At 49.8% G+C, this 18,182-nt stretch overlaps 7 protein-coding genes across 13 annotated transcripts; 3 read left to right on the plus strand and 4 right to left on the minus strand.

Moving 5' to 3' along the window:
- Positions 1 to 48: 48 nt before the first annotated feature.
- Positions 49 to 3,504, plus strand: LOC136197901 (arf-GAP with SH3 domain, ANK repeat and PH domain-containing protein 2-like; the record flags this gene model as incomplete). Its single annotated transcript, XM_065987766.1, is given in 20 exon segments — positions 49 to 121; positions 172 to 219; positions 269 to 317; positions 367 to 421; positions 472 to 538; positions 595 to 633; positions 694 to 766; positions 815 to 948; positions 1,007 to 1,092; positions 1,157 to 1,244; positions 1,310 to 1,402; positions 1,455 to 1,540; positions 1,600 to 1,792; positions 1,845 to 1,991; positions 2,051 to 2,165; positions 2,220 to 2,640; positions 2,723 to 2,811; positions 2,872 to 2,933; positions 3,003 to 3,134; positions 3,209 to 3,504. Coding segments are annotated over 20 exon segments (2,122 nt in total), but the record flags the coding sequence as incomplete, so codon positions are not given.
- A 28-nt stretch (positions 3,505 to 3,532) lies between these two features.
- LOC136197911 (calcium uniporter protein, mitochondrial-like) lies at positions 3,533 to 4,939 on the minus strand. The gene is made up of 6 exons (XM_065987784.1): positions 4,822 to 4,939; positions 4,700 to 4,754; positions 4,330 to 4,617; positions 4,172 to 4,272; positions 3,849 to 4,121; positions 3,533 to 3,799 (listed from the first exon to the last, which is right to left on the minus strand). The coding sequence occupies exons 1-6, from the start codon at positions 4,894 to 4,896 to the stop codon at positions 3,608 to 3,610; spliced, it is 984 nt and encodes a 327-aa protein (XP_065843856.1). The 5' UTR covers positions 4,897 to 4,939; the 3' UTR covers positions 3,533 to 3,607.
- LOC136197913 (ectoine dioxygenase-like) lies at positions 4,718 to 6,338 on the plus strand. Its single transcript, XM_065987786.1, has 9 exons — positions 4,718 to 5,105; positions 5,159 to 5,204; positions 5,258 to 5,326; positions 5,383 to 5,459; positions 5,515 to 5,601; positions 5,650 to 5,736; positions 5,788 to 5,916; positions 5,973 to 6,149; positions 6,198 to 6,338. The coding sequence occupies exons 1-9, from the start codon at positions 4,965 to 4,967 to the stop codon at positions 6,216 to 6,218; spliced, it is 834 nt and encodes a 277-aa protein (XP_065843858.1). The 5' UTR covers positions 4,718 to 4,964; the 3' UTR covers positions 6,219 to 6,338.
- On the plus strand, positions 6,231 to 8,366 carry LOC136197909 (elongation factor 1-alpha). Of its 2 annotated transcripts, none has more exons than XM_065987779.1 (6): positions 6,231 to 6,349; positions 6,484 to 6,652; positions 6,750 to 6,929; positions 7,028 to 7,195; positions 7,246 to 7,782; positions 7,838 to 8,366. In XM_065987779.1, the coding sequence occupies exons 2-6, from the start codon at positions 6,509 to 6,511 to the stop codon at positions 8,198 to 8,200; spliced, it is 1,392 nt and encodes a 463-aa protein (XP_065843851.1). In that variant the 5' UTR covers positions 6,231 to 6,349; positions 6,484 to 6,508; the 3' UTR covers positions 8,201 to 8,366. The 2 variants fall into 2 exon arrangements, with proteins under 2 accessions (XP_065843851.1, XP_065843852.1); XM_065987780.1 differs by having other exon boundaries at positions 6,324 to 6,344.
- LOC136197914 (protein Mpv17-like) lies at positions 8,324 to 9,199 on the minus strand. The gene is made up of 6 exons (XM_065987787.1): positions 9,102 to 9,199; positions 8,939 to 9,054; positions 8,813 to 8,879; positions 8,603 to 8,760; positions 8,503 to 8,555; positions 8,324 to 8,442 (listed from the first exon to the last, which is right to left on the minus strand). The coding sequence occupies exons 1-6, from the start codon at positions 9,172 to 9,174 to the stop codon at positions 8,346 to 8,348; spliced, it is 564 nt and encodes a 187-aa protein (XP_065843859.1). The 5' UTR covers positions 9,175 to 9,199; the 3' UTR covers positions 8,324 to 8,345.
- Positions 9,200 to 9,206: 7 nt separating this feature from the next.
- On the minus strand, positions 9,207 to 11,658 carry LOC136197905 (fibroblast growth factor receptor-like). Of its 2 annotated transcripts, none has more exons than XM_065987776.1 (12): positions 11,545 to 11,658; positions 11,078 to 11,488; positions 10,991 to 11,017; positions 10,591 to 10,929; positions 10,441 to 10,533; positions 10,284 to 10,388; positions 10,096 to 10,235; positions 9,938 to 10,036; positions 9,817 to 9,887; positions 9,717 to 9,757; positions 9,563 to 9,668; positions 9,207 to 9,416 (listed from the first exon to the last, which is right to left on the minus strand). In XM_065987776.1, the coding sequence occupies exons 1-12, from the start codon at positions 11,588 to 11,590 to the stop codon at positions 9,275 to 9,277; spliced, it is 1,620 nt and encodes a 539-aa protein (XP_065843848.1). In that variant the 5' UTR covers positions 11,591 to 11,658; the 3' UTR covers positions 9,207 to 9,274. The 2 variants fall into 2 exon arrangements, with proteins under 2 accessions (XP_065843848.1, XP_065843847.1); XM_065987775.1 differs by having other exon boundaries at positions 10,991 to 11,032.
- A 127-nt stretch (positions 11,659 to 11,785) lies between these two features.
- On the minus strand, positions 11,786 to 15,814 carry LOC136197903 (uncharacterized). Of its 5 annotated transcripts, XM_065987772.1 has the most exons (7): positions 13,723 to 15,814; positions 13,344 to 13,481; positions 13,164 to 13,290; positions 13,007 to 13,084; positions 12,882 to 12,937; positions 11,969 to 12,065; positions 11,786 to 11,916 (listed from the first exon to the last, which is right to left on the minus strand). In XM_065987772.1, exons 1-2 carry the CDS (start codon positions 15,470 to 15,472, stop codon positions 13,477 to 13,479), a joined length of 1,755 nt encoding a protein of 584 aa, XP_065843844.1. In that variant the 5' UTR covers positions 15,473 to 15,814; the 3' UTR covers positions 11,786 to 11,916; positions 11,969 to 12,065; positions 12,882 to 12,937; positions 13,007 to 13,084; positions 13,164 to 13,290; positions 13,344 to 13,476. The 5 variants fall into 5 exon arrangements, with proteins under 5 accessions (XP_065843844.1, XP_065843843.1, XP_065843841.1 ...); XM_065987771.1 differs by having other exon boundaries at positions 11,786 to 12,058; XM_065987769.1 differs by having other exon boundaries at positions 11,786 to 12,065.
- Between the last annotated feature and the right edge of the window lie 2,368 nt (positions 15,815 to 18,182).

Raw genomic sequence — 18,182 nt, forward strand, 5'->3', positions numbered from 1 at the left:
TAACGTTCTCTTGCACTGTCCACATGACCGTTTTATTTATTATTTTAGGCGATTGCGCAAGGTCTTTCAGAAGCGATACTGTCAAGTCAAGGACGGTCGTTTTACCATGGGTCATGGATCGGTAGGGAGACGAGGATTGCTACGTCATCTCGGGGTTCATTTGTTCGTTAGAATCAAACGCCTTCGGCTACTTTTGATCTACTGACGTCACAAGTGAAAGTAAGAGCAACCAAATAGAGACTCCCTGAATAAGAATCTTTTTTTTCAGGAAGCGCCGGATACGGACGGCAAAAAGAATTGTTTCAATTTGGTGACACGTGAGTCAACGTCCCCCATCAATGTCGACTAATAATAAATCGCTTTTAGCGGCCGGCAATAGGACGTACCTTTTCTCAGCTGAAAGTCCCATGGAAAGAGAATCGTAAGTCGACTTCTTTTACACGGAATTATTGTTATTTTTTTATTACTAAGGTGGCTCTCTGTAATTCGAAATTGGAACAAGAAGCTGTTAGAAAATAAATTCGACGAATTTGCCGAGGCAAATTGACTGCACCTAAAAATTTCATTAATTAATTTTCAGTATAAATTTTGCAGCATCACGTCGCTCAGCCTGCAGTAAAAACCATGACCGAAGTAAGAAACGCAAACCCATTGGCTAATAACAATGATATAAACGGGTTAATAAATTATCAGCTCGTTGCTGGAGTAATTGAAAAAGTCAAGACGCTTCCCGGAAATGACGTGTGCTGCGACTGCTCGGAAAAAAGTAGGATTTTTGAAATGGGGTTAGTTGAAAGATTAATGCCTAGTGCAGATCCGACGTGGCTTTCTCATAATCTTGGCGTTCTCACGTGCATTGGCTGTTCGGGTATTCACCGCGAAATAGGCGTACAATACTCGCGAGTCGTTTCCATTCAACTGGACAATTTGACGACGTCAAAATTAATTGTAAGTGATGTATTCTTCGAAAGGAACGAAATTGGGTATTTTTTGGTGGGGATTTTAGATTGCTCGTTCCGTTGGAAATCAAGCCTTCAATGATATCATGGAGGCCAATCTGAGCGTGGACAGACCCTCTCCGGACAGTGGCATGTCAGTGAATCTCGAGATCCAAAGCTCTCTCTCTCTGTAAAGGAATTTATTTATTTATTTGTAGGGGAACGCGACGCGAGTTCATCAATGCGAAATACGTTCAACATCGCTTCATACAGAAAGCAGTGGGCGACGAACAGGCTCTACTGCGCGTGAGTTTTTCCTCCTCGCGTGCATTTGCGACTGGTAGTAGTAGTGGTGCCGTCTCTTTTGGTAGTTTCTAGCCAAAGCCATCTCGTCGAAGGACATATTCGCGCTATTGCAGGCGTTCGGAGAGGGCGCCGACTTGTGCGCTCCTCTTCCTGATTCGGTAGATGGGACGCATAGGCGTGCGTGTAGAGTCAATAGAGAATATTGTGTAGGAAACGGGCGAAACTGTTCTCCACTACGCCGTCTCGCAGGATGACGGGACGTCGCTTCACATCGTAGATTTTATCATATGGAACATGTTAGGGATTTTTCTTCTTCTTCCTCTTTGTTTTTTTTCTCTACGCGTTGACTTTTTAGATGGGATCGCAATAATTTGAGTCGGCAGGATGCCGCCGGCAACACGCCGCTTCATCTCGCCGTTCGACAGGGAAAGCTTCAGTGCGTCAAGCTTCTCCTGCGCGGCGGCGCGAACGTGAATATCGCCAATAAGGACGGATTCAAGCCACTGTATTTCGCAGAGGAAAACGGCTACGCCGAAATCATTGATCTGGTATAATCCTGTATAGATAGAGACTATCATATGTCACGTCTTTTTGCTATAGTTGAAGGAAGCTTCGCATAAGAGACTCGGTCGATGTGAGAACATACGGATCGACTGGGGTCTCGCCTTGGACCAGGAGCAGGAGGAGAAGATCTACGACGAGCCAACGGAATGTGCACCAGACGAGGATACAATGCGAGTACTGAAGGTAGAGCACCCTACCCCAATAGGGAAAAAACAGTAATAATTATATGAAACGTGGAATAGCTGAACCAGAGACCGGTATCGACGGCAATTCCACAGGGTCAGGCGCCGCCCCCTCCCGGCCCCTTTCAGAGAACGAGCTCCTTACGAGATCGAGAGAGAACGCCCAAAACACGCGGTTTAAATAATCGATACTTTTAAGCGTTCTGCGCTCTTATTGATTTACGTGCAGGCGTAGTGAGCCCCCCCGCTGTCCTAATGCCCTCCTCGTCCCGCCAATCCTCCGTTCCCACCATGTCCGTCAGCGGCGGCGGCGGCGGCGCGTCACCGCAACGGAAACGTGCGCCTCCCGTTCCCATTCATCGAAGCGCAACGACGTCGACGTCGACGGCGACGGAGGACTGGAAAACGCATCGACGTCAAGAGTCCGGTCCACCGGGCGGCAACGTTGTCTTCGAAAGGACGCCGAAGCCGATGCCGCCGGCTCGCCTCACGCCGAAGCGAAACGTGTCCTATCTCAAGGCGACGAAAGACGAGACGCAGGATTTCGTCGACGGAAAGAAAGGGAATCTGACGTCGCCGCCGCCGCCGCCGTTACCGGTGAAAAAGCAAAAGTCGCCTCCGTTGCCGCCTGCGGCAGCTATAAACGGAACGTGAGTTGAGAGGGGGGACCCTTGGGGGAGGTTTTTTTAGTCCCCATGGCTATACATTGAGGTAATTTTTCCTTTCACGTAGCATGGCTTCAAGTAGTGGTGCTAATAAAATGACCGTTACTGTTCCTGGGAGAGCCGCGGCTGGCCAACCCCGAGTGATCAGTTCTTCGAGTAAGTTTCAAAAAAAAAACGGCAATATTTTTCCCTTGTTTCATGTATCTTCTCTTTTAGATCATAGGCCCGGTGCTGTTTCTGAAGATCCTTCTCTTCAATCGAAGATCAAATTGAAAGTGGTAGTGATCTCCTTTGTATCGAACGTTTACTAAATCATATTCTGGTGCGCTTTCCCTTCTCCCCTACAGCCCGTACCGCCGAAACGTCGCGTCCGAAAAGCTCTCGCCCAGTTCGACTGCGAAGCCGATCATCCCGACGAATTGACTTTCTTCGAAGGCGAAGTCATTATAATTGAGGAGAAACTGGACAACGATTGGTGGGTAAGTATGGGCGCAATAGAGAGGGACCCCTATCATAGGAACTTTGCACGTAACCAAACCCCCTGTATCTCCAGTTTGGACACGCCGAGTTGGACGATGGGCGGAAGGGCGTCTTTCCAAGCAACTACGTCAAAGAAATAGATTGAGAGCGGGAGGAGGAGGAGGACTTCTCCTCCTCCTCCTTCTCCGGTGTATTTTAATATAATTATTACTTCGCTTCTTCTCCTTCTCCCCATCGTTTCCCGTCTCCTCCTCCTCCTCGATAGTGGCGTTAGCTAACTTATTATTTTTGTCTCGAAAAGTCTGTTGGTTGGATGATGTAGATTTTAATTAAAAATTATATATACATATACTGTACATGTATATTTGAGGTGTGAGAAACGAGACGATTGTTGACGTAATTTCACTAATACATATATTTCCATTCCCTCTCGCTTCCCCCCCCGCGCTTTTCAGCTAAAAAAACGTCCAGTCTAGTTGTCAAGTTTTCTGGGAGCGGTCAGATTGAGTTGGAGGGCATCATGAAGACAGCGTAGCTGATCTTTCTTGTGAGCTAAGGCGTCCTTGAGCTCGTTATAGCGGCGAATGTCGACGCCCTTCGACGACATGCCTCGATGCAAAAAGGACAAGTATTGGCGGTCGCGCGCACCGGGATAAAGGTATTCCTTAGAAGAAAAATCAAAGTATAGCCAATAATTAATTTAAAAAAATTACCTCGCGTGTGAGAACGAAGTAGGCGTAAGCAGCGAGTGCGAAACCTTGACCGACGAAATACGTGACCGGTTCCATGATGTCCCACGAGTATTCCCACCAGGTGAGTCGGGCGAGAAAGCCAAACTGCGCGGCGAGATAGGCGAGGCCGCCCCACACGAGAACGTTGGTTCGGAAGTGAGAGCGCTTCGCTAGCTCCGCGTGATGATCGTCTAGAGGTTTCAGCTCATGTTCAAGACGCTCAATTTCCGTCTGAATTTCTTTCTCTTTGTTACGCTATATAGGATATGTGGACGGGGGAGGGAGAAGAGAGTTTCTTGTTTTACCTGATGTTCCTCGACGTTCAATGCGACGTAGAGCTTTTGAATCATTGCCTTGACGTCGCCGTAAGTGCTCATGGCATCGAAAGCTGTCGGTGGCAGTTTTGCTATATAAAAAGTACTCTCTATTCTTCACTAGGGCTCTTAGAGAGATTATGCTCTACCCTCATCAGGAGTCTTCACATCGTACTCTCGATCATTGACCACCAACTTGAAATCGTTCCACATTACCATGGCAATAGGCGTGGCCTGCGCAATTCGACTTCCGTCCGAATTGAACAGACCGACGCGATCGATTCCGCCGTCTTCGGCTTTGAGAAATTGAATAAAATCGGCAACTGTGTGCGAGACGGGTTGAAGTGTAAATGAGCACGTCTCTGGGCGCGACGCAAGCGGAACGCGCACGACGGGATAGCCGTGTAGATACGTCACAGAAGGAGCAGCAGCCACGCCTTTTCAGAAATTAATAAGTATTTCAATTAATTTATTAATCCAAAGGGGGTCCCCTCCCCATTGATATTTTTAGGCTTTTACCGGCTGAATCGTTGCGGTGTCGTGTCGCCTGTTTGGCCCATTGGCGGAGGAGGAACTATAGCGAGGCGACAAGGAAGGGTTAGGTAGGCTTTATCCGGGGATGCGAGAGCGGACGAACTAACCGGTTTCGTTTGGGGAGACCCGCTGACCGTCGCGAGTCTCGGGAAGCCGAGGCGAAAGGAACCGAGCAGTGCCATTGGAACGAAGGAGCCCGTAGCCCGACCACGTGATTTGGGCGTCCCCCCGGGGTTCTTTGTTGCGAATTATGCTCCCCGTCGCGCGGTTTTGCATACGAAGGACTGCGCGTAGTCTAAGCGGCTTGCTGCATAAGCGACGGCACTCTTTTTGGATTGAGAATCGGCCTGTCGAACGATGGAAAGAAAATTTCGCACGCAACGGTTTTTTGGTTAGATAATATTTGTTTTTGTCGAGTAATTGACCTTCTCTTTCTTCTCCTAGAGCGTGCATAATTTTCTGACGTCATCTGAAGTTTCCTACTACCGAAGTGCGCCTGCGTAGAATAACACTATCACTGTATTGATAATTAATTTTTATTAGACATTTACGATCAAATGCTGTCTGGAGAAATTGACGCGCGTAGTCATAGACACGATCTCGGTTCACATGGTAACGCTAATTCCAAAAAATGACGTCACACGAATATTCAGTCACATTTACAACAGTCGCACGAAGACAGAAGACGGAAGAGAACGTCTGTCAAATCATGTGGCCAAGCATGTTTCTATTAGAACTTCTACAGGTATTTAATTAAGTAAGGGAATCAACTTGTGTACACTAAGTGTCTTGCTCTCAAGGCTCCTATTCATGTGCGAGGCAGCGAAATTGCAAAAGCCCTTTTAGGTGATGACGTTATTCATGATTTCGACATGCTCATATCAAAGGTAGACTAATTGGGGGTAGGATAGCATCTAAAATATTTTCTTTATCAGGCTGCATATACGGATACGCCGACACCTTGGCATCAGGACGAGTCCTATTGGCCGGACATGCCTGATAAGCGGGCCGTTTCGTGCTGGGTAAGATACCGTATATTCATAGAATCATGTATGGGATTTTTCTGTCCCTAGGTTGCTCTTGACGATGCGACGCTCGATAATGGCTGCATGTGGTTTGTTCCCGGTTCTTACGTAAAATCGCTCAGAGAACATCGTCGCGGAGCCGAAGGAGCTCACATACTGGAGTGCGATTGCTCCGAAGTGCCTATTTAGTTTGACTCCCTTATATCCCTCAACGTAATTTCCTATGTTCTCAGGAAGAAGGCGTTGCCGTGCCGCTTCCCGCCGGCTCGTGCACGTTTCATCACGGACGGACGTTACACTATAGTCGCGGCAATACGACGGGTCACGTTCGAAGGGCTTTTATTGTGAATTTTCGACCTGAATCCATGGTGAAATGGGAGAGAACCCACGATTTTGATCACGGGAAATCCGTATGATTTGTCTGCTTAGTTGTGATAATTAAATTAATTTCTTTTTAGGGTATTCATATTTTCGACTGAAGTTTTTATATGCTTTATCGTATCGCGGTACTTTCGTGACGTCGTAGTGTCTTGCGCAATATCGTGTGACGATTTGTTGACGTCACTCGAGCGTGCTCGTTCTCTTTTGTGCCAACCACAGGCGAAGTAAGGTGCGTTTCGTCTCGTATCCGTCCTTTCCTGATCGATCGCGCTCTCGACGTCGATTCTGACTCGTCGATTAACCTCTCGCGACCCTTGCCGACCTGCTTCACGATGCGCGAACCTAATCTCTCCTACGTTTCAGATCGTCCGGCCACGTTTGTCGCACCATGCCCAAGGAAAAGCTTCACATCAATATCGTCGTCATCGGTCACGTCGATTCCGGCAAATCGACGTCGACAGGTCACTTGATCTACAAGTGCGGCGGCATCGATAAGCGAACGATCGAGAAATTCGAAAAAGAAGCAGCAGAGGTTCGTTTTCGATCGATCCCCGCTTCCTCCCTCGCTTTCCCCGCGCTTTTTCCCCGCACCTTTTCCTTTCTAATCGCTTCCTTTCTACCCCGCGCAGATGGGCAAAGGATCGTTCAAGTACGCGTGGGTGCTCGACAAACTCAAAGCCGAACGCGAACGCGGAATCACGATCGACATTGCCCTGTGGAAATTCGAAACGAACAACTACATGGTGACGGTCATCGACGCGCCGGGCCATCGCGATTTCATCAAGAACATGATCACGGGCACGTCTCAGGTACGAGGGGGGCCACGTGGTCGCGCGAACGCCACGTTTTCTATACGGGATACTACGCGTTTATGTCACGTGACTTTATTTAATTATTTCCTATGTAGGCGGATTGCGCCGTGCTCATTGTCGCGTCGAGTACGGGCGAATTCGAAGCGGGTATTTCGAAAAACGGGCAGACTCGCGAACACGCGCTTCTTGCGTATACTCTCGGCGTGAAACAACTTATTGTTTGCGCGAACAAGATGGATAACACCGAGCCGCCCTACTCCCAGGTAAAGAAATCAAATCCAACGTCAACATTATATGCATTTCTTCCCTCTAGGCTCGCTTCGAAGAAATCCAAAAAGAAGTCAGCGGTTACATCAAAAAAATCGGCTACAATCCCAAAACCGTGGCCTTTGTCCCGATCTCCGGTTGGCACGGCGACAACATGATAGAACCCAGCGAAAAGATGCCCTGGTACAAGGGCTGGGCTATCGAACGAAAAGATGGAAACGCGTCCGGAAAAACCCTCTTTGAGGCGTTGGATGCCATTCTCCCGCCCTCGCGTCCCACGGACAAGCCCCTGCGTCTTCCGCTTCAGGACGTCTACAAGATCGGCGGTATTGGAACCGTTCCCGTAGGACGAGTCGAAACCGGCATAATAAAACCCGGAACCGTCGTCACGTTTGCGCCGGTGAATCTGACCACCGAAGTGAAGTCGGTCGAAATGCATCACACGGCTCTCACCGAAGCTGGGCCCGGCGACAATGTCGGATTCAACGTGAAGAACGTCTCGGTGAAGGAACTTCGTCGCGGCTACGTGGCCGGCGACTCGAAGAACGAGCCCCCTGGCAAAGCGGAGAACTTCCTTGCTCAGGTAAAAAAATGCACGAATAAGTTTGACATATATAATCTATATTTTTTTTCCTTAGGTTATTGTCCTGAATCATCCGGGTCAAATTCATGCTGGCTATGCTCCCGTGCTCGATTGCCACACCGCTCACATTGCCTGCAAATTCACCGAACTCAGAGAAAAGATCGATCGTCGTTCGGGTAAGAAACTCGAGGACAATCCCAAGTCCGTCAAATCGGGCGACGCGGCGATGATTTTGCTGACGCCGACGAAGCCCATGTGCGTCGAGCCCCTCGCCAAGTTTCCCCCGCTCGGGCGTTTTGCCGTGCGCGACATGAAGCAGACGGTGGCCGTGGGCATCATAAAGGAAGTGACGAAAGCGGAATTGAAAGGCGGGAAAATGACGAAAGCTGCCCAAAAAGCGGTGGGGAAGAAGAAATAACGGATTTTGGACTCTAGGAAGGCCAGCTAATTGTTTGCATGTTACAATCTAGTTTTTAATAGTAGCATCTGTCTGTTGATTTGCATGTGGGACGATTTCGTTTGTTCGTTTTTATGTCTGCTCTTGTGTTCTTCTGTTGCGTTTATTATTGGCCAGAGTCATTCGACGTTTGTTGGTTTTTGTGAGCGGCCCACGCTAGGTACGTGTTCCATCCCAGGGCGACGAGCTGAACGAAACCGACTCTAAAGAAATTTTAGGTATGATCAAACGCCTGTCATTTTATTAATTAATTAATTATTTACCTGTGTTTTAGGGGCATAAAGTTGAACGTAATAATTTGGACGGCGGGCCAAAGCTGCTCACAATACATTGATCAGTTTGAAAAAAACGTTGTTCGTTTACCATATAATTGGTAATCAAAGCGTTTCGATATTCTGCTTTCAAGTGCTTCTTGATCTCCTCGAGACCCTTTCTTTCCAGGAGATCTATGGTTGTGAAGAATCCGGCGAGGAAGACGGGGGCAAAGAGAAGCTGATCTAGTGCTATCTTCTTCAAGACAACTTGAGAGAAAAAATCAAAGTCATTAGTCTATATATACCGAAGATTAGGCACCCGTGAAGCTTCCTTTGCCAGGCACAAGTCTCTCCAAGGAAAGGTACCAGAATCTTAAGACAGGGCCCTAAGGATAATATGCGCACTTATGTTGTTCTTTTCTGCAAGGGGCACGTGATTTCTTACGGCTATGCAGAGTCCGGTAAATGTCATGACTCCCGTCCGATAGAAATCGTGCCTTTTGACGCCCCTGCGATCAATTGCCTGTTGCGCGATTACGTCTCCGGCGAAGAAGAGAAATCCTGCGAAGGCCAAAATCGAAGAGACGTCGTTTGCAAGGCTGCTCTACCCGAAGTAGCCGCCTGAGTGAGTAGAGGTCTTGCATTCAGACACCGCAGGTACGATTGCCAAACGCTTAGCATGAAAACAACGTACAATTTTGTTAGATCACGTGTTTGTGTGCCCGGATATCATTTGAACGTTACGTAACGTCTACACCCGTAGTACACCGTAGATTTTGATCTACGCCTGATCTATGGTCTGCACGATTGTCTCCGCATTCTGCGAGCGTTCTTTGACGCTGTCCTGAATCGTTTCGAGAATCGCGGCAAACGTCGGTCGGTTTGAGGGCTCGAATTCCCAGCAAGACTTCATAAGATCTTTCCTGCAAGAAAAACGATCTGAATTGGGGGATATCGACACTCTACACAGCGTTCGTTGGCGTGTACAAGAAGAACAAAGACCCTCGAAAGGTAAAAATGTAGAAAACGGCGTCGTTTCCCAAAAGGGTCCCCCTAAAACCCGACGTACAATATTTCGGGGCAGTTCTTGGGTCGAGACATCCGGTAATTACTCTTGGCGTCCGAGAGTAGACGACCGAGTCGATCTATAGGAACTCCAGGATATGGGGTCCCCCCTAGAGGAACATTCGGTTCCAAAGAGGCCAGCAAAGCAATAGGCTTACCTAGAGTAGCAATTTCCCAGCAGACAATTCCGAAAGACCAGCTAATAGATACATAGATAGATAGTAGAGATAGTAGAGCCACTGTAGTCGTTTGACTTACACGTCACTGAGTTCACTAAACACAGGCGCGCATAGTGCTTCTGGTGCGGTCCACTTAACTGGTACTTGTTCCTAAGAGAGACTTGTTTGAATATAACGGGAGTTACTATATAAATGATTACCTGTTGATCGGTCATTATGGCACGACCAAAGTCCGCGATTTTTAGACGATCGTTTTTAAAGACTAGAACATTTCTGGCGGCCAAATCGCGGTGAACGCACTGGGAGGGGAAGAGACAAAGGGCTCACTAAAATTGAAGTCCGAAAAGAGATCACTTGCCCTTTGGCTTGCCACGTATTTCATTCCCGTCGCAATCTGTCGGGCAAAGTCGATCATAAGTCCGCTTTTGACTTCGTAGCGTTTGAGATGCAATTTCAAATTGCCCAGAGGCGCGAACTCGAATACGAGACCAACTTGACCTAAATAGAAAATAACGTAGCACATTTATAATGAATTCATTTGCGTACCAATGTCGCTAGTAGTCTTTCCCAAAAATGATATGATATTATCGTGACGTCCCAAACGGAATAGGATATTTGCTTCCTTTTCCAGACGCCTCGTTTGATCGTCTTCTATAAGCCAGCTTCAAAGCGTAGTGATCAAAACTATAAAACTGCTGAGTACCTAACAGATACTTGACTGCAACCGTAGATTGGCTCGATTCCTTTCTATCACCGACTTTTATTGCTTCAAAAATTTTCGCAAAGTGACCCTGCCCTGCCACGGTATAGGACGATTAGAAATCGTTTGGAGGGTATATGACATTTATTGTACCAATAACGCATTGAAGCTGTAATCGTCGCGCTTGCACCGTTGGAATTCTGCTCGTCTCTTCCCAACCTTGATCTGATAGTAAAGCGGTAGATCTAAACTTCGCGTTAAGGCATCGTCGATTTCGTTTGTAGAAGAAATAAGCGAGTAAAATTCCAATGGTCAATAGTAGGACGAGAGATAGAGCGATAGTGGTAGTAGTAGTAGTATTAGATGTTGCCTTGGGCCTATCCGTCACGAAAACCGTCTCTATCACTGTGCCACCAATCGTCGTAGCGTCGGTAGTCGAGACGTTGACGACCGTAGACACCGTCGTTGTTGTCTCATTCGTGGTACCGGAATCTACGTAAATGAAATACCAGTAGTCGCGACGTTAGTTAGTTAGTTAGTTAGTTAGTAGTACTGATTGTCGATGCAGAAGCTATGGAAGCTGTCGGCGTGGTATCTAAAAATCAAATTACGTTCATCCGACAAACGTATTGCATGATACTTGGAAGTTCTATCGTGAACACGTTTCTCTTGTCGTCTTCAAAGCAGGAAAACTTCCTTGAACTTAGTTCCGATAGGCTTTTGATTAACAGTACGCTTTCCTCTAAACTCCTGTCGATTGGATAAGCGCAAAAGGGCTGCGTCGTCAAATTGGAGATGTCGCAGCAGGGAACGTCTTCATTTCCGCTTTTCCACGAGACGGCAGCGCCTGTCTTAGTATTGCAGCAGATAGCCAAATCGATTGTGCTTGTGCCTTCATTGTTGCACGAGCAATTTCGCGCATCATCGCCAGTGGTTCTGTTTATAGTCCAGCTCTCCCATTGGTTACTACAGTCAGCTTTGACGGACGAATAGTTTATATGATGAGGACATCCTTGCACTCTGGGAACCGTTAGTAGCAGAGTGATTTGCACTGCGTTAGAATTCACGGTAGGAGAACGAAATTCACTGCATGACTTTAGTGCGTACGTAGGATAAAATAGCTGGCGAGAAGTTTTGTCCAGACCGTCGTCATTTTCTCGAGTTGCTGAGCCACTGCGAGTTAGTAAGAGAGTGGATCTTGGCGAGAACGGTTGTGGTTAAGCTACAAAGAACGCACACAACGTCCTCTGTGTAATCGGGTTAACGAGATGACGTATATCAAGTCACATCCGCAGGCTAGTTCTGGTTGTGTTGTAACTCTATATATTTAAGTCTATAGTACGCAGAAGGTTACACAATCGCTTTATTTATTCGTTGATACGTTCGCGAACAACTACGAACATAGAAGGACCCCATAGTTATTTATTTGTTGATAGGTCAAACATAGAAGGACCCCATAGTGGGACCCCTAAGACTCTACTAGTAACAGGTTCGTTCAATTAATGAACGTAGCGGTATTCAATGGGCTCACAGTGACGTTCATTTTAGTAGTCGTTCCAGCTCTCATCTGTTGTTCTTAGGGTGAAATTGAGTGTGGGTGGTCTTTCAGTGAAGTCTACTCCTGAGTTCTGCAAGGTGTTATTTTATTGATTTTCCCCGCATCAGTTGTTTTGTCGTGTAGTAGTTCCTGACGAGGCAGACGAAGCCATCCCTCTGTGGCCAAGAGCGATAAATAGGCCCTACCTCTGCAGAGGCTCTAGAGTTGCCTCCCCGCGTAAGGCTGAGCACTGGCGGGTAAATCAGTGACGCCCCTTGGAATTGCACCTGCGAGTGGACTGACATCCCGGCTGCCACTCGCAGTCCAAGGCTCGGAGCCAGGAGGTTAAACGGGCTCATCCTCCGCGGGGGAGTCTGGAGTGACCCCACGAGTCTTTGACTCACAGCAGGTGCCCACCTGGCCTTGTCCCGTTTGGGCGAGGGGGTGGATGGAGGAAAGGGGAAACTATGCTAAAATTTTCTTTAACATCCGGGACTTTAATATCCCGGATGTACGATTTTCAAACAAACATAGTTTCCCCTCTCCTCCATCCACCCCCTCGCCCCAATGGGGCAAGGCCAGGTGGGCACCTGCTGTGAGTCAAAGACTCGTGGGGTCACTCCAGACTCCCCCGCGGAGGATGAGCCCGTTTAACCTCCTGGCTCCAAGCCTTGGACTGCGAGTGGCAGCTGGGATGTCAGTCCACTCGCAGGTGCAATTCCAAGGGGCGTCACTGATTTACCCGCCAGTGCTCAGCCTTACGCGGGGAGGCAACTCTAGAGCCTCTGCAGAGGTAGGGCCTATTTATCGCTCTTGGCCACAGAGGGATGGCTGCGTCTGCCTCGTCGGATTGAAGGAACTACTACACGACAAAACAACTGATGCGGGGAGAATTGATAAATAATACCTTGAGCGAGTAGGTGTAGCGGCGCTGAGGATTTCTTCGATTACAGGACGAAATAGCTGATGTGGAGAGACTAAGTACGTTATTAATTAATTAATTAATTAATTAATTAATTAATTAATTAATACCTTGACAATAGACATGCAAAGCAAATGCATGGATGTTTTCTTTTTATCTGTTTTGAACAATATCCGTCGTTACACTATCTGAAATAAAAGAACGCTCAAGAAAAATCGGCGCAGGACCCATTAATTTTAGGCCCCGGATCTGACAAAAAATCTTTACCTTTTACGCTTTACTCTTGAGCCTTCTGATGGCAGGGTGTAGTCGAAAGGCAGACAAGCGGTCGAAAATGTGCAAGCGCAAGTGGAAAGTGAGAGCCGGGGACGCAGCCTCGAAAACGGGGCCTCACCTAAAATCGATCATCGAAAAGCCGTAAAAGAATTCGTGAAAGCGTTAACTTACATTAGAAAAGACTAAACTGCTTCGGAAAAGGAGAAAACTGCAAGAAAAAGTCGAGACCGGTGAGACGATGACGAACAGCGCGCTGAGGCAATTAAGATAACTTCCCGGACTACCCGTAGTGACGTCAATATGATTATCCTACACAATAATTATTAATTAGTAGCAATGAAACTTCCAAAAAAACACTAGTTAGAACTGAAGTAGCAGATAGCAGCTGCCAAAGCAGAAAAAAGCCTCACAGTTATATGAATTAGATCCAGCTCATTGAGAGCCTCATGCCTTCCCCGAGTCCCCTCCCCTTTGGCCTCAACTAACACAGTTTCATCCCCATCACTTTCAGCAATGGGAACAGAAACGGCTACGAGAACCTCGTCTTTACCTTCTTCAATATCGTCTAAAGAATCGTTTGAAAAAACAGTTGGCGCTTTTCCTTTGACAGCTGAATCAGACGGTTGTCGTTCGTCCAGGGAACTTTGAACTTGAGTCTGTGCAACCACGACTACCTTCTCCTTCTCCTCCTCCTTTTTCTCATACAGCCCCCTCACTCCGCCGACAATCAAAGGCACAGGAAGCCAAACGTGATAGAGTCTCAATCGCATTCCATGTGATACAACAACACTCCCTTTTCCCTTAGCCAATGAGCCACCCTGTCGATTCGAACAATCGAAGCACTGCGGATAGAAACGCTGCTCTAGCGCATTCCCACCGCGTTCTACGACGGCACTCGGCGGCTGATGATCGGCGACGTAGCGTGCAGCGCGTCGACCGCAACTATGGCAACCGTGACGTTTACCGATCGCCTGAACGGCCTCCTTTTCGACTCGCGTCGCGTATTCGTGGCCTTTGGGAGCGGCTATTGATTGGCGTGCAAACGATCCCGGTCGAAAGAGATCGCTCGGGAGAACGGCGCGAAAACGGCCGCCGAAGAGGAGAAACGTCGCTATTGAGCCGCCGCCGAAGAGCGCGATGTCGGTCGTGACTTGCGAAAAGCGGAGAGAGATCGTCGGAGAAGCGATTCGGGTTGAATTGAGACGATTTGCCGCTTTCAAAGAGGCGACCGTTGAGAGTGAGGCGAATGTCCCGGCTGTAACGACAGAAACGAAGCCGACGAGCGATGCGACGATGCCACGGCCTGACGTGAGGCGTAGAGGAGCAAAAACAAAGGTTTGACCCGCGGCGAGGACGACGGGAAAGGCAGCTGAACCGAGAGCAGACGCAACGAGAGCTTCGCCTATGTTGACGTCCATTAACACGTGACGATCGCGTACGCTAATGACATTTGAAAAAGTCACCGCCAGCAGGCGAGTACTCAGCAGGAGGTGTATATATTCCGGCAGGCGGTGTATATATTCCGGCAAGCGGTGTACGTACTCCGCCAGCAGGCGGTGTATATATTCCGGCAGGCGGTGTATATATTCCGGCAAGCGGTGTACGTACTCCGCCGGCAGGCGGTGTATATATTCCGGCAGGCGCTGTACGTACTCCGCCAGAGGGCGGTGTATATATTCCGGCAGGCGGTGTATATATTCCGGCAAGCGGTGTACGTACTCCGCCTGTAGGCGGTGTATATATTCCCGTAGGCGGTGAACGTACTCCGCCTGTAGGCGGTGTATATATTCCGGTAGGCGGTGTACGTACTCCGCCTGTAGGCGGTGTATATATTCCGGCAAGCGGTGTACGTACTCCGCCGGCAGGCGGTGTATATATTCCGGCAGGCGGTGTACGTACTCCGCCAGCAGGCGGTGTATATATTCCGGCAGGCGGTGTACGTACTCCACCGGCAGGCGGTGTATATATTCCGGCAGGCGGTGTACGTACTCCGCCGGCAGGCGGTGTACGTACTCCGCCGGCAGGCGGTGTATATATTCCGGCAGGCGCTGTACGTACTCCGCCAGAGGGCGGTGTATATATTCCGGCAGGCGGTGTATATATTCCGGCAAGCGGTGTACGTACTCCGCCAGCCGGCGGTGTATATATTCCGGCAGGCGGTGTATATATTCCGGCAAGCGGTGTACGTACTCCGCCTGTAGGCGGTGTATATATTCCGGTAGGCGGTGTACGTACTCCGCCTGTAGGCGGTGTATATATTCCGGCAGGCGCTGTACGTACTCCGCAAGAGGGCGGTGCATATTCCGGCAGGCGGTGTATATATTCCGGCAAGCGGTGTGTACGTACTCCGCCAGCAGGCGGTGTATATATTCCGGCAGGCGGTGTATATATTCCGGCAGGCGGTGTACGTACTCCGCCGGTAGGCGGTGTATATATTCCGGCAAGCGCTGTACGTACTCCACCAGCAGGCGGTGTATATATTCCGGCAAGCGGTGTACGCACTCCGCCGGCAGGCGGTGTATATATTCCGGCAAGCGGTGTACGTACTCCGCCGGCAGGCGGTGTATATATTCCGGCAAGCGGTGTACGTACTCCGCCGGCAGGCGGTGTATATATTCCGGCAGGCGGTGTATATATTCAGGAGCGGTGTACGTACTCCGCCAGAAGGCGGTGTATATATTCCGGCAGGCGGTGTACGTACTCCGCCAGAAGGCGGTGTATATATTCCGGCAAGCGCTGTACGTACTCCACCAGCAGGCGGTGTATATATTCCGGCAAGCGGTGTACGCACTCCGCCGGCAGGCGGTGTATATATTCCGGCAAGCGGTGTACGTACTCCGCCGGCAGGCGGTGTATATATTCCGGCAAGCGGTGTACGTACTCCGCCGGCAGGCGGTGTATATATTCCGGCAGGCGGTGTATATATTCAGGAGCGGTGTACGTACTCCGCCAGAAGGCGGTGTATATATTCCGGCAGGCGGTGTACGTACTCCGCCAGCAGGCGGTGTATATATTCCGGAGGGCGGTGTACGTACTCCGCCAGCAGGCGGTGTATATATTCCGGAGGGCGGTGTACGTACTCCGCCGGCAGGCGTGTATATATTCCGGCAAGCGGTGTACGTACTCCGCCAGCAGGCGGTGTATATATTCCGGCAGGCGGTGTACGTACTCCGCCAGCAGGCGGTGTATATATTCCGGCAGGCGGTGTACGTACTCCACCGGCAGGCGGTGTATATATTCCGGCAGGCGGTGTACGTACTCCGCCAGCAGGCGGTGTATATATTCCGGCAGGCGGTGTACGTACTCCACCGGCAGGCGGTGTATATATTCCGGCAGGCGGTGTACGTACTCCGCCAGCAGGCGGTGTATATATTCCGGAGGGCGGTGTACGTACTCCGCCAGCAGGCGGTGTATATATTCCGGAGGGCGGTGTACGTACTCCGCCGGCAGGCGTGTATATATTCCGGCAAGCGGTGTACGTACTCCGCCAGCAGGCGGTGTATATATTCCGGCAGGCGGTGTACGTACTCCGCCAGCAGGCGGTGTATATATTCCGGCAGGCGGTGTACGTACTCCGCCGGCAGGCGGTGTATATATTCCGGCAGGCGGTGTACGTACTCCGCCAGCAGGCGGTGTATATATTCCGGCAGGCGGTGTACGTACTCCACCGGCAGGCGGTGTATATATTCCGGCAGGCGGTGTACGTACTCCGCCGGCAGGCGGTGTACGTACTCCGCCGGCAGGCGGTGTATATATTCCGGCAGGCGCTGTACGTACTCCGCCAAAGGGCGGTGTATATATTCCGGCAGGCGGTGTATATATTCCGGCAAGCGGTGTACGTACTCCGCCGGCAGGCGGTGTATATATTCCGGCAGGCGCTGTACGTACTCCGCCAGAGGGCGGTGTATATATTCCGGCAGGCGGTGTATATATTCCGGCAGGCGGTGTACGTACTCCGCCGGTAGGCGGTGTATATATTCCGGCAGGCGCTGTACGTACTCCGCCAGCAGGCGGTGTATATATTCCGGCAGGCGGTGTATATATTCCGGCAGGCGGTGTATATATTCCGGCAGGTGGTGTACGTACTCCACCAGCAGGCGCTGTATATATTCCGGCAAGCGGTGTACGTACTCCGCCGGCAGGCGGTGTATATATTCCGGCAAGCGGTGTACGTACTCCGCCAGCCGGCGGTGTATATATTCCGGCAGGCGGTGTATATATTCCGGCAAGCGGTGTACGTACTCCGCCTGTAGGCGGTGTATATATTCCGGTAGGCGGTGTACGTACTCCGCCTGTAGGCGGTGTATATATTCCGGCAAGCGGTGTATATATTACGGCAAGGGGTGTATATATTCCGGGAAGCGGTGCACGTACTCCGCCGGCAGGCGGTGTATATATTCCGGCAAGCGGTGTACGTACTCCGCCGGCAGGCGGTGTATATATTCCGGCAGGCGTGTACGTACTCCGCCAGCAGGCGGTGTATATATTCCGGCAGGCGGTGTACGTACTCCGCCAGCAGGCGGTGTATATATTCCGGCTGGCGGTGTACGTACTCCGCCAGCAGGCGGTGTATATATTCCGGCAAGCGGTGTACGTACTCCGCCAGCAGGCGGTGTATATATTCCGGCAGGCGGTGTATATATTCCGGCAGGCGGTGTATATATGGCAGTGTATGTACCTTCGATTGAAAGAGACACACGAACTTTCCAGAAAGGAGGCGATGAGAACTTGGCGAAGAGCGACGTGATTCAGCTTTCGATGCGTCGATCGCAAAGCGATGTAGTGCTTGTTCGTCGAACGTGGTCTCGATTCTTCGACATTTCCTCAGTTGGTTTCCCAAAGGGAGATCCCGCTCCCCGTTTCCTGTTCATTCTCGACGGCTGCGGAGTCTTTGTCTTTCCTTTGCTGTTCATGGTCCTTTTCAGCCGACTCCTTCTTCATTTCGACGTCTTTCCGTGCGTTGGACGCCTACACGTACGGGAATGTTCCCCTACCTAATGAATAAACGCT

The sequence above is a fragment of the Oscarella lobularis genome, chromosome 18, assembly GCF_947507565.1.
Source record: "Oscarella lobularis chromosome 18, ooOscLobu1.1, whole genome shotgun sequence".
Lineage (NCBI taxonomy): Eukaryota > Metazoa > Porifera > Homoscleromorpha > Homosclerophorida > Oscarellidae > Oscarella > Oscarella lobularis.

Coding starts and splice junctions, on each gene's coding strand:
- LOC136197911 (XM_065987784.1), bottom strand. CDS start 4,896: ATGGCACTGCTCGGTTCCTTTCGCCTCGGCTTCCCGAGACTCGCGACG. Junction 4,618..4,699: donor ACACCGCAACGATTCAGCCG/GTAAAAGCCTAA, acceptor ATTTCTGAAAAG/GCGTGGCTGCTGCTCCTTCT. Junction 4,273..4,329: donor TGTGAAGACTCCTGATGAGG/GTAGAGCATAAT, acceptor CTTTTTATATAG/CAAAACTGCCACCGACAGCT.
- LOC136197914 (XM_065987787.1), bottom strand. CDS start 9,174: ATGCTAAGCGTTTGGCAATCGTACCTGCGGTGTCTGAATGCAAGACCT. Junction 9,055..9,101: donor CACTCAGGCGGCTACTTCGG/GTAGAGCAGCCT, acceptor TGGCCTTCGCAG/GATTTCTCTTCTTCGCCGGA. Junction 8,761..8,812: donor TGGCAAAGGAAGCTTCACGG/GTGCCTAATCTT, acceptor TTTTCTCTCAAG/TTGTCTTGAAGAAGATAGCA.
- LOC136197905 (XM_065987775.1), bottom strand. CDS start 11,590: ATGACGACGGTCTGGACAAAACTTCTCGCCAGCTATTTTATCCTAC. Junction 11,489..11,544: donor CGCCAGCTATTTTATCCTAC/GTACGCACTAAA, acceptor ATTCTAACGCAG/TGCAAATCACTCTGCTACTA. Junction 10,534..10,590: donor ACAGCTTCAATGCGTTATTG/GTACAATAAATG, acceptor ATACCGTGGCAG/GGCAGGGTCACTTTGCGAAA.
- LOC136197909 (XM_065987779.1), top strand. CDS start 6,509: ATGCCCAAGGAAAAGCTTCACATCAATATCGTCGTCATCGGTCACGTC. Junction 6,653..6,749: donor TCGAAAAAGAAGCAGCAGAG/GTTCGTTTTCGA, acceptor TACCCCGCGCAG/ATGGGCAAAGGATCGTTCAA. Junction 7,783..7,837: donor CGGAGAACTTCCTTGCTCAG/GTAAAAAAATGC, acceptor TTTTTTCCTTAG/GTTATTGTCCTGAATCATCC.
- LOC136197913 (XM_065987786.1), top strand. CDS start 4,965: ATGCTCCCCGTCGCGCGGTTTTGCATACGAAGGACTGCGCGTAGTCTA. Junction 5,737..5,787: donor AGCGGGCCGTTTCGTGCTGG/GTAAGATACCGT, acceptor TTCTGTCCCTAG/GTTGCTCTTGACGATGCGAC. Junction 5,917..5,972: donor TGGAGTGCGATTGCTCCGAA/GTGCCTATTTAG, acceptor CTATGTTCTCAG/GAAGAAGGCGTTGCCGTGCC.
- LOC136197903 (XM_065987771.1), bottom strand. CDS start 15,472: ATGCACCGCCCTCTTGCGGAGTACGTACAGCGCCTGCCGGAATATATA.